We start from the raw sequence: 11,777 nt of genomic DNA on the forward strand, positions 1-11,777 counted from the left end.
TTGCTTATTAGCTGTTAGCAGATGGCTGTCTCTGTATGGATCTCCTAATTGATACACAAGAAAGTCAATTAGCTGCATTGTCTTTATATGTACATTATAAGATAATCCTTGCTGTTCCAGAGGCCACAGTTTTGAAACCTCTGCTCTGATACCACATTGTCACGACCACATTCTAACTTATACCAAATAAAAAAAAAATTATCACTTGACCCTTACAAATCACTTGCCACTGTGATCACAGGGTATTCGGCATCATGGTATAACATTATAAAACATGCACATTTATTTAATTCACCTGCATTAACATGTTATGACTTACCATTAGGTTGGTTTCCACGCGGGTATGCTTACGTTACACTTTACCCACTCCAGCACTATGCCACAACCTTATTGCATTGAATAACTTGTTCACTAAACGCGGCACCAGGTGGAAAGCGGATGTTAATCCAGCTCATCCATCCTGTGGCCAGGTGGAAGGAGGCCATGCAATTGTCATGTGAATGTTCAGAGGTTGTCAGCTATGGTTTTCGCGCCAGCCTTCCCGCCCATACGAACGATGGTGATCATTCCGTTTAATCGTAGGGCTCAGATTGATCGAGGGTTTGACCGGCATCATAAAATCCCCCGAGTTCTTCGGCCTCAGCTCATTTGCGTCCAGAGGGAGCCTCAACTTAGCGGAATCTCCTCCGCACCGCTCCAGGTCTACCACTCTCTCTCGGGTATGAATCTTTCTGCTCGTAATACTAGCACACAGGTTTAAAGTCCTGCAAATCGACCGTCTATTATGTATTTCATTGCACCTTGCGGTTCTCTGTTACAGATAATGATGGTTTATGTTTTGTGCAGGAGGGTTTGGTCCTTACAGCTTCTATCGCCTGCGAGGAGAGTGTGCTGGTCCACGGCCATTCCGGGTGAGTCCTCATACTTGCAAGCGTAGTAAAATAGAGAATGTCTATTGTTAGGTGGATTGGAGGTCTCCACAGGCCGGACGAGACTTATGTCTTGACATTCCTGTATTCTCAGGTCTGAATGTTGTTGTTCAAGCTTCTTGATGCGATTTACAGGCGGCCCCTTTCTATGCCGGACCTGTATCTCGTGAAACCCTAAGGTTTTAGCTATGAATGCTTACGGCTACAAGCCATTTGTAAATCGGGGTAAATGGTACTTGGATCTGAGTCCAAATCTTTGTTTTGAACTGATACAGTTAATACAGTGTTCATATATATATTCCAGTATTTTGTATGGTTAATAGAACCCTTATGTTTCTATTTCTGTTACGCATTTCTATTAGACTACAGTCCCTTTCGGGCTCCTGAAGCAATTATTATGAATGATTTAGCTGCGTGTCGAACGTCTTATGCTCGGTTACGGCTTCTTAATAGATTAATGTTGTTTCCGTTTTATACTGCCGGCTATATCCAAGCTGATCTGTTTACATGATGTTCAATTTAATGTTCTTAATCGTATGCCTGTGATATTTCACGGAGTTTATCCAAATGTCTGTTGCTACAGTTTAACATAATCATGCGTATGTAGTTAATACCGATGGCTTACCACAGTAAGGGTTTGTTCTGTTTCCGAACTTGGTTTGACTGTCGATTCCTTAGCTTGAAGATATTCTTTATGGCATAACGCTCAGGTCTTTATAAGGAGCTATATATTTAAAATGCATCAGTAGTCGAGCTATTTATGGTTCAGTTCTAGTATTCGGTTTATTACCATATTCATGCTCTCTTTAATACGGCTGTAGGGTTAATGCTTGCATTCGGATTAATGAATGCAATTCGAACCCCTCTTTGCCACACACACAGGTTTTATACACGTAACTTATGATGTTTAAGCCTAGTAAAGGCATATTGTTTACTGTCCACAGTTTCTGTATCATGCTAGACTCATATTATTGACCTGCATGTAATGTTACGCATCATTTTTGCACAGCTATTTAATACTTGCTATAGTTATCGTTCATCTTACACAATTATATAATACTTGCTATGGTGAAATGTTCCGTGGGTTGAGCTATGAGCATAACCCTTACGGCCGTTCCAGATACTTTGTTTTCACTGAGTTATTGTTTTATCAAAGGCCCTCGGCCCTATTCTATGGTTTCCATAAAGTATCTTTGTGACTCATACAGTAATGTCAATTCCAAACCAGTTCTACAGATAGACTATATGTATTAACCCTATATGACAGCTCCACTATCGCTGTTTAATGTCTAGCAAGATTAATAATTAACTGCAGCAAATAACCAGATAAAGAACATAAATACCTGAACCGGTCTGTGTGCCATTTCGCCTGCTGCTCAAGTCAGAGTTATTTAAGAATACATACCTGTAATCTGCTACCGTTGTGCCTTCTTCAGGGAATCACCTGCAATGATTTTGCTCTTATCCTCCCAACCTTGAGATCCACTTCACTGGATTCTCCCCCCGAGCCGTCTTGTAGGCCTGCAGCCCTCAACAAGACTCTTGCACCTTTGTGCTAGGTTATCTGGTCATTACCAGACTTAACCTTTTTTTTTTTTCTTTCCAGGTTATCTGGTCGTTACCAGACTTAACCTCTTTTCTTTCTCTGCTCTCTCATGGAATTCCTCTCTCTGCTTGTTCCTCAACAACCCCAGAGACTTTTCCTTCCCAGGACTTTTTCCTTGGGTGAGAAGCAGTTGCATCAGTTTTATAACTGATTCACTAAAAATAGAAATCCTCCTTCACGAGGCTGCCAGCATTTTCAAGAACATACACATGTAACATAATTCAATAATCAACTTTTCATTAATAATGTCATTCAAACAATGAGTAACCACTTCACAGTTTTTACCACAGTAATTATCCAGATTTACAAGTTACCAGGGTCATTACAATATATATGTTAAAAAAACTTATAGTTTATTTAAAAAAATGATAATATAAAAATTTGATTTGAATTGAATGAATTTATTAGTTCTATTGATTATAGAAATTATATTTGATTATTATTATTATTATTTTATCCAATCATCATATTATTATTTCATATGTTAAGCTAATACTTATCACTTAAATTTTCATATTCATTTATAAATATTAAGATATATCCCATACTAATTATAGAAATGCTAAATTAAAATATTAAAAACAAAAATAAATTAGAAAACATCTGTATAAAAATAATTATTAGTTTTTATTTCCTTTTAAATATAATTTAAAATTTGACTAAAACAATTTAACTAACAAACTAGGAATTCTTATTTATTTTCTTTTGTTTTTTCTTTTAAATTAACGTAGATTATTTATTTACTTTTATTTTTCTTAATTGTTTAAACTAGCATAGATTCATCGTAACTTCCGATCTACCAAGTGCCTAGAGATAAGTCTCTTCACTCTTCACTCTAAAAGAGGTATGCATATCAATAGATTTGATCCCTCTAAGTGCTTGGTAGATCCAAAGTTAAGATGGATCTAGGCTAGTTTAATTCCCCCCTTTAAATAGGCTACATTCCACAAGAATACCATGGGTTCTCAATACCATGGGTTATTTCTCTTTTTATTATTATTTTATTTTTATTTTTATTCTTCTATTTTATTTTGACCTAGTTAAAATGTGTACCTTAAATTAATCTTTTATATAACTTTTTTATTTAGTTTTATTTTTGTATAATTTGACTTAGTCAAAATGTTAAACATTACATTACAACATTTCTCATATATTAGAGAGCACCTATAAGCCCAATAATACTTTATATAAATCAATGTGAAAAAAATTATAATTTTTATATAATGTTAAAAAATCAAAATTATAAATATAAAAAGGAATTTTGAACTAAAATTTACCTCATGCTCCCCGATGGTGGTGCTGTACCCAATGCTCATCTGTCTCATGCGAGACCTTTGAGGTCAACTCCTCCTCCACATGGGTATTGATAGAGCCTACACACTCCACACCTACATTCATTGTCAAAGCACGATGAGTCCCTCCACTGAGTGAGAATTTAAATTCACCAATACACACCCTTTTTGTCTCAGTACAAAAAATTGAGACATGAATTTTGGTGTGAAGGTTTGTGAAGGTGATTTGGTTTGGGGTCAAGGCATCCCACTAGGGCGTTGGTCTCGGCGGAGGAGTAAGGAAGTGGTGGTCTACCTCTGAGCGCGAGTTGTATACTACCCCTTGGTTTGCCCCTATGACCCTGGAACCTGGACAGTCGTGGTTCACCTTCAAACACTTCTAGAGAACTGTTGGCCATTATTTGCTCCTCCCTCATCCACGCAGGCTCCTATGAGTCCTCTTAGGTGTGTGAATGTTGTTTTAGTTTCAGTAATTTGGCTTCATGGTTTTGGCATTACTCCTGTGCATGTAGGAATTTGCACTCTCCTCTTCCCAAATAAGGGTTATGCTCGTGACCAGTGGTATTCCTTTATTTTCCTGCGAAGTCTTCTCCACCTTGTGCTCTAGTATGGGAGGGCTTAGATTCGTCTGCCTCTTTGGGTTCTAGTGCCAATTTGGAAGTTCGTATTCTAGTAGGGCAGTGGCCCTATGGTTTTGGGTTTGGCCGCATCTTTTAAAGGTGGGATACAACATCCTTTTTGGCTTCCTCCTATTGCTTTCTATCATCTACTGTTGATTTTAACATGCCCCGCAAACAGGGGCGCCCTCATCGAGGGAGGGGTCAACCTGCTAGTCTGGTGCTCTCGAGCTTGTGCACTCTTCATCTTTTGCCAACTCGACCAGTCAAGAAACCAAGGACGCTGAGGTTATTTCTCCAACCAATTCTCTAGGAAACCTTGTAGTCCCATCCTCATTGGACAATATAGTATAGTAGTTGCGCCACCTTCAGCTTGATGTCGATATCGTGAGGGCCCAGAGGTATGAGGACCTTAATGAGATTGTGGTGTATTTGATAGATATTCAATACAGTTAGAGTGAAATCCTGAAGCAACTGGACAACCTTCGATGTAGTTAGCGACATACCAATGACCATCTACATAACTTGGAAGCTTGAGTGGGGCACATCGAATTCCACATTCATGATCGTGTTGGGTATTTCGTAGCTCCCCCTATAATGCCTGGCCACCCCCTACTTCACGTGATGTTGTCAACTCAGCCTTTTTTTTGTCTATGTGAGTAGGTTAAGGACTCAACACTTATCGACAGTGATGTATGCAATATGTCCTCACTAGCATGCTCTAGTGCCTAATGTCACAATGTCTCCTTGTCCCAAGAGAACGAGACTATTGAGATTTTTTTTGTAAGCTATGATATTTTCAAAATCTAATGAAAGCACTTTTAAACAAGAAAAAAATAAAAAATAAAAAAACAAAAAACAAAAAAAGAAAGAAAGAAAAAAAGAATAAAAGAAAATAAAAAAGTTCTCTCATGTTGCTTTGTCTTGGTGCTTTTTTTAATATTTATTTATGGTACAAACAAAGTTACATATGTATATTTATTTTTAAAATATATAATGAATTTTTCAATACTTTGTGGGTTTGTTTTTAATTTTTTATTGGTATTTTTTTATATCTAATTTTTCATAATTAAAAAGTTGTCATATTTATTTAATTTATTTTTTTTCCTCTAATTTTTTTATTTGTAAATAATATTTAGAAAAAAATTTGTATTGTTTTGTGTAGCTAAATTTTCCATTAATAAAAAAAAATGGTTACTTATTTATTTATTTTTATCATTTTGTCTGCAATAACACCGGGTTTTATTTATGATTTATAAAATGATAAAATTTTGTTTATAAATGGGTGGTATTAATAGTATCTGGTTTCAATTTAGGGGGTTCATTTTCATATTTTTTCTCTAATGGTATTATTTTTCAAGCTCATGATTTTGAAGAACTTATAGTTTTATGGATGGAGAAAAATGTTGTGTTTTATGTTGCCACCATGTTTAGGGATAGGACAAGGATGACGATGGGTATGTCACTTTTTGAAAAAGGTTTTTTGGGATCATCGGCTATATGTATATATATTATACATATATTATTTTGTAAGTTATAATATATATGAATTTGTATATTTTCCAACTTTAAACAATAAAAATAAAATATTTATCATTCAAAATTTAAATATTTAAACATGCACATTATTGAAAATTCAACATTAAAATTGAAATTTCATTTATGGAACCAGATCACTCTCCATTGTTATGAATTACTTTATATATTTACTTAAATTCACATTATTTTATTAATCCCAAGTTGTATCTAATTAACAGCGTATGTGCAAACCCTTTAGAAAATGTGTTCACTTGGCAATTTCTTTCATTAAAGCGATTTTAATGTCAAAAATAAAAACACCAATACTCCCTATTAAATTTTATATAGTGTAATGTAGTCATGTATCCAATTATGAGTTGTAAATTTCCCAAAATAAATAAATAAACCATTAAATAAAAATGATGATGTCTCCAATGATAAAATGGATATGTTTTGACACAGCAAAAACCTTTGCATAAACACCAAACAAAAAAAGTGAGGCTTTTTGCTTTGTTATCTCATATTCATATCCATAAATCATTATTCTTGCTAGATTTCCATTGATTTTTTTTGGAGGAAGAAATAAAAATTTGTTTTAATTTTAATACAATCAGTCATTAATTTCCAGTGTGAAGGGGATGCATTCATTTGGCATATCAGGTTACCATAACATAACCTCAGTTGCAATAAAATAATATTATAACATGCAATACATACATCATACAAGGCATTCCATATTTCAGTTTAATTTTTTAATTAAAAAACTATATTTCACTACACACAAACCTTAATGTCCCTGATTGTGGGGTTCCATGCACCTGTTATTAGGGTTCAGTGGACACAATTGGATAAAATAACCCAAATTTTGGTTGTTGAGAACTTGATTCCTATTCGGAGAATCTAGTCCTTTTGGGTTCATTTTAGAAGTACACGAACTTAGTTCTTCGGGATGAGAACATGGGACGGGTTCACAAACCCCACCACTGGGTTCATGAACGGGTGCAACATAGATGGTGTTGCTAGGAGCACAACATTTCAATTCAGGGTTTAGTTGGAAGGTTTTAATTATAATTGACTAATTTTTAAGCTTAATGTTTTCGAAGAGGTTGTAGTTTGAACCTAAAAATAATGGTGTTAATATCAATCCCATTTTTTTATTCAGGGATCCATTAGGTTTTTGCTTGTAACATTATGATACTATCCAGGTCATGGTTGCAAAAGCTGGTAATTTTAACCTAAAGAAGGAAGGGTTTTATTACTAGCAACACTTTTTAAAATGTGGATACAAACATCTACTAATTGTGGCATCTAAGAAAAGGAGAATGCTAAAAGATTTATATCAAGTTGATAATTATGTTGAGGTACCCAATAATTATTTTATTTCATAGTTTCTTGATCCAAGTTTTATAATTTTTTGGGTGATAATATGTTTTTCTTTTTACAATAATCTCTATTAAAATATTCTAAACTAGGATGTTCTTTACAATTACCTTTAGTTGACATGAGAAAAATACCCATCAAAACATAAGGAAAATCTTGAAGGTAAAATCCCAATCAAATCTTACATCATTTTTTGTAGGATATCTATGGAGATTCTATCTCGTTTATCATTACAATGGGGAAATTTATTTGAAGAAAATATAATATACAAAATGGAATATGTAGATGATTGTATTCTAAATGTGAAGTGTTGCTACTCAATTTCTTGTTGAATGAAAACCCTATTCCTATAGGTGAATGTCAAGGGGAAGGTATTAGGAAAGCCAACCACTATAACCTTGTTATCCTTGCCTCTCACTTCTAGGTCAACATAAAGGACTACGCAACTTAAGAGGGGAATCCCGAGGTGGCTAAATATAGTCACATTCATTGAAATGTTACAGGGAGATGCACCAATAAGTGTAACAACTTGGATTAATAGAAACAAAAGCTAACTCACCCAAAAAAAAAAAAAAGAGAAAATTGTTAAGAGAAAATCACTTCAATTTATTTGGTACCATTGTGACATTGAATAAAAGAATGTTAATTTTACTCACTTTCCATCATAATGTAACATGGGATGAAATCACCATGTTGAAATATGTATCTCAAAATACCAAAATATCAAGAATCAAGAACGTATTATTAATAAAATGTGCCCATAAAAAATACTAATTACTCATTTTCACCCTTCAAATTCATTTTATTTATTAGAATGAAAAACTAGCTTCCAACCATCATTCAAATATTTTTAATTCGACAATGTATCAATCGATAAGAATCAAATATTTTTAATTCCACAATGTATCAATCTATAAGAATCAAACTATTGAGCCAGTGACATCAAATTTAAGAATAGAAAATCATTCCATGTGATATAACATTATTGAATCATTAAAAAAACGTATCAACATACGAATTGGATCACTCTATCAATGATAATCTTTCTTATTACCAAATTCACTCAAAAACTAAAAAGACCTTCTATTATATTAATATGATGTTAAATAGTAACCTCAAAAACATCATCATTTAAAAAGACAATATTAGATATCCCAAAGGCTAGCACATATCATGCATAAAGATTCTACCATGATATGCGTCAATTCATTATTGAATATCACCTTATAAATTATATGCTTGACAACCACCCAACCTACTATCTAGGGTATTAAACCTCATTATAATAATATGCTAATATTATTGAAAATTGTTCAATGCATAAATTATCCTTTAAAAATGAAGGGAGTGATGCAAACTATGATATGAATTTGTAACTAGAATTTAGGTTTACAAGCACGACTTAGTTATTGAATCACTCTGTCAATATTGATTGATTATACGAATGTCGCAAACAATATATTACATAATATAATCTCTTTGCACCAAAATTTGATTATATGTAAGGCATTTGGTCTCTAAATTAACGTACCAAAAATCATATGGTAGCATGATACTATTACATCCTAAAATATGAGACATGGGTAAGGATTAGTTTGCATGGATTATGGGTAGAATTCTTTATCGTTACAAAAATTAGAATTCCTATAGAATAAGGACATGACGAAAACAAGTGAAGATACAAACACATGATAATATCTTGTAAGTGTGGGAGTTATCAAACAAGTAACTATGGTTTTGTGCAATAGTCACAACTCGAATGCTCCCCTAAACAATAAGTATTGTAATTAATTTGACGCAATGGTTAATAGAAGAAAGGTTCAACCTCATGGAACTAAGAGATGATTAATAACTAGATGGGAGATGTATTGAAAATTTGTAGCTCAAGGACAGATTTCTATTTTTAAAATATCATTTCTCACAAATTTCGAGTGACTTTTTAAAAATAGAAAGTCTTGTCTCACGTAACAAGTATGATTTTAAAGAAATAGTAAATCATTTTGCATAAATTGGTAATAAAGTATATTTGATGGAAAATAATTTAACATATCATTAAACAATCTTAATAGTTCAATCTCGACTTAATCATCAATATTATTATTACTATTATTATCCTTTATGATAGTAATATATTGCTATTAAAAGGAAATTCATGTCTCTAATCATGGAACTCAATGAGGTAATTTGTAACTCCCCTCAATCAATGCATATTTTACTATCTCTCACATAAGGGATACATTACACTCTCTCTTATGGACTCTTTAATGCATATGTTGCATTCTCTCATTTGTGGCATGAGTTACAAAGCAATGTGTACCTCCTTAATCGCATGAGTTACAAATGTGTGTGTACCTCCCTAAATGGCATATGTAATGCCTCCTCAAGGAATGTGTATTGCTCCATATTTATGACCAGAATTTGGTTTTCCTCCTATATATATGTATCTCATATCATCTCATTCTCACTACATGTGCATTACGAAAGAAGAATTCAAGCTTGAGAGAGAGAAGCGACTTCAAGAAGACTATGAAAGAGGGACTTGGAGAGTAACTGTAGGACTTGGTGAGCAAAGGTTGATTCAATGTTTCAGTTGAAGGGAAAGTTGATTCATTTTTTCATCTATTTCTAATACCAGTGATCTTCATACTACAACTGGTTCTTATTTGTGCGTACTTACTTGTTCTGTTGACTTCCCATTGTATTTTTGTATCTCTATTGAAGAATTTATATCTAATAGAAGAAGAAACTCATTGGATTTTACCCTTGTGGTTTCTTCCCTCTTCATCGGACCTAGATTCATTGTGCCACATTTATGTTCTTGGTTGTGTTTTATTGTGCATCTGGTTTATGTTCTATCTACAATTGCTTAACTAATAATGCAACAGAAACAAGTTTTTGAAATACGTAAATGTTACAACATGGAACATCATAATTTCAACAAGGTATTAGAGATTTGGTGAAGACAATCCAAAGAAGATAAGAGTTGTCATCCTTATATTTTCTAGTAAAATATCACTTGATGCTCCTATTTTCTGTTGAAATATCACATGTTACTCCGTCCATTTACTGTTGAAATATCACTTGTCGCTCTTATTTTTTTTAAATATCAGTTTCTACTCCATATATTTATTGTTCAAATATCACTTTTTGTTCCTATTTTATACTAAAATATCACTTGTTTCTCCCTCTATTTACTATTGAAATATCACTTGTTGCTTCTTCTTCTTGCTACTGAAATTTGTTTCACTTACTGCTGAAATTTGTTTGTTTCCAAAAGTTGTCTTATTATTACTTCAAGAATGAGGAGAATATGAATGACGCTTTGAATTTTGGTCCATGAAATTAAAGATTCGATATTACTCATCAAGAACATGATGTACTAGAATAGGCTAAAGGCATTGTAGCAGAACCAATGGAAAATTCAAATGTTGTTACCAAGGTTAGATAAAAGAAGGGAGAATCCAAGGCTAAGAAGATTATCCTTGATTCACTAAGAGACCATCTCATCACCTATGTCTCCGAGTTGAATAAATAGAAGGAAATGTATGTAAAGATTATTGGAATGTATTAAGTAGACAACTTGAGTCAAATACTTGCCTCAAAGAATCAACTGAAGGATATTAAGATGAAAAATGGAGAGATCATCCAATCATACTTAATGAGGATATCTAAAATCAAGGACCAACTATCAACTATTGGTGAAATTATATCTAATAAAGAGCTGGTGTTGATTGCGCTTGGAGGCCTTTCTCCAACTTGGGAAACTTTTATTACTACCATCAACAACCATGATAAGTGTCTCACATCTGATCATCACCTGGGAAAGTGTGGTTAAGAAGAGGCTATAATTATTTTTGAGGAATAATTATTAAGCATGAAGAGGGAGAACCTACTTCTTTTGCTACCCAAGGCAGGAAGAAGAAAATAAAAAGATGTCATCACTTTTCAAGAAATCCTCCTCTCCGATCCAATAATAAATAAACATGATAGTAATATTTAATATGTAATTAAGGTCTTGCATGTGTTTAATAGTTATGGTTTTGGTACTTGTTGATGCATCTAAAAGTAAAGATTAATTTTACTTTTGTTTATGCATGTTCAAGAAATTGTTGTCTTGAAAAGAATCATAATGCATAGAAATTTGTTAGGTAGTAACTAACAGAAATTGAATACTAAAGATAGGGGTATTTTGATTCTCTCAAATTATATTTGATGAGAAAGGTCATGGGTTTTGCTCACAACACTTATTGTGGGAAATGATCATGACTTTTGCAAATGATATAATGAAAATTTTCTAAACTAACCTCTTTTGTAGTGATCAAATATAAATTATATCATTGCAGGCAATGAAGTCAATATGTATAGTTGTTATTATTTTACTTCACTTTGGGATCATGATTCGAAGATATTCATAAAATAAATGGAATACATATCC

At 33.2% G+C, this 11,777-nt stretch overlaps 1 protein-coding gene across 1 annotated transcript; it reads left to right on the top strand.

Moving 5' to 3' along the window:
* Window positions 1-438: 438 nt before the first annotated feature.
* LOC149242158 (uncharacterized) lies at window positions 439-1,227 on the top strand. The gene is made up of 4 exons (XM_089370776.1): window positions 439-496; window positions 583-719; window positions 847-911; window positions 1,024-1,227. Exons 1-4 carry the CDS (start codon window positions 439-441, stop codon window positions 1,097-1,099), a joined length of 336 nt encoding a protein of 111 aa, XP_089226902.1. The 3' UTR covers window positions 1,100-1,227.
* The last annotated feature ends 10,550 nt before the right edge of the window (window positions 1,228-11,777 follow it).

Source organism: Pinus tabuliformis, chromosome 8 (assembly GCF_031772625.1).
Source record: "Pinus tabuliformis cultivar Carrire ecotype Pingquan chromosome 8, CPIR1, whole genome shotgun sequence".
In the NCBI taxonomy this organism is placed as follows: domain Eukaryota; kingdom Viridiplantae; phylum Streptophyta; class Pinopsida; order Pinales; family Pinaceae; genus Pinus; species Pinus tabuliformis.

Excerpts from the sequence above, each read along its gene's own strand:
- LOC149242158 (XM_089370776.1), top strand. The coding sequence starts at position 439 with ATGTTAATCCAGCTCATCCATCCTGTGGCCAGGTGGAAGGAGGCCATG. Across the intron at positions 720-846 it reads GGTCTACCACTCTCTCTCGG|GAGGGTTTGGTCCTTACAGC; the intron begins GTATGAATCTTT and ends TGTTTTGTGCAG. Across the intron at positions 912-1,023 it reads CTGGTCCACGGCCATTCCGG|GTCTGAATGTTGTTGTTCAA; the intron begins GTGAGTCCTCAT and ends CTGTATTCTCAG.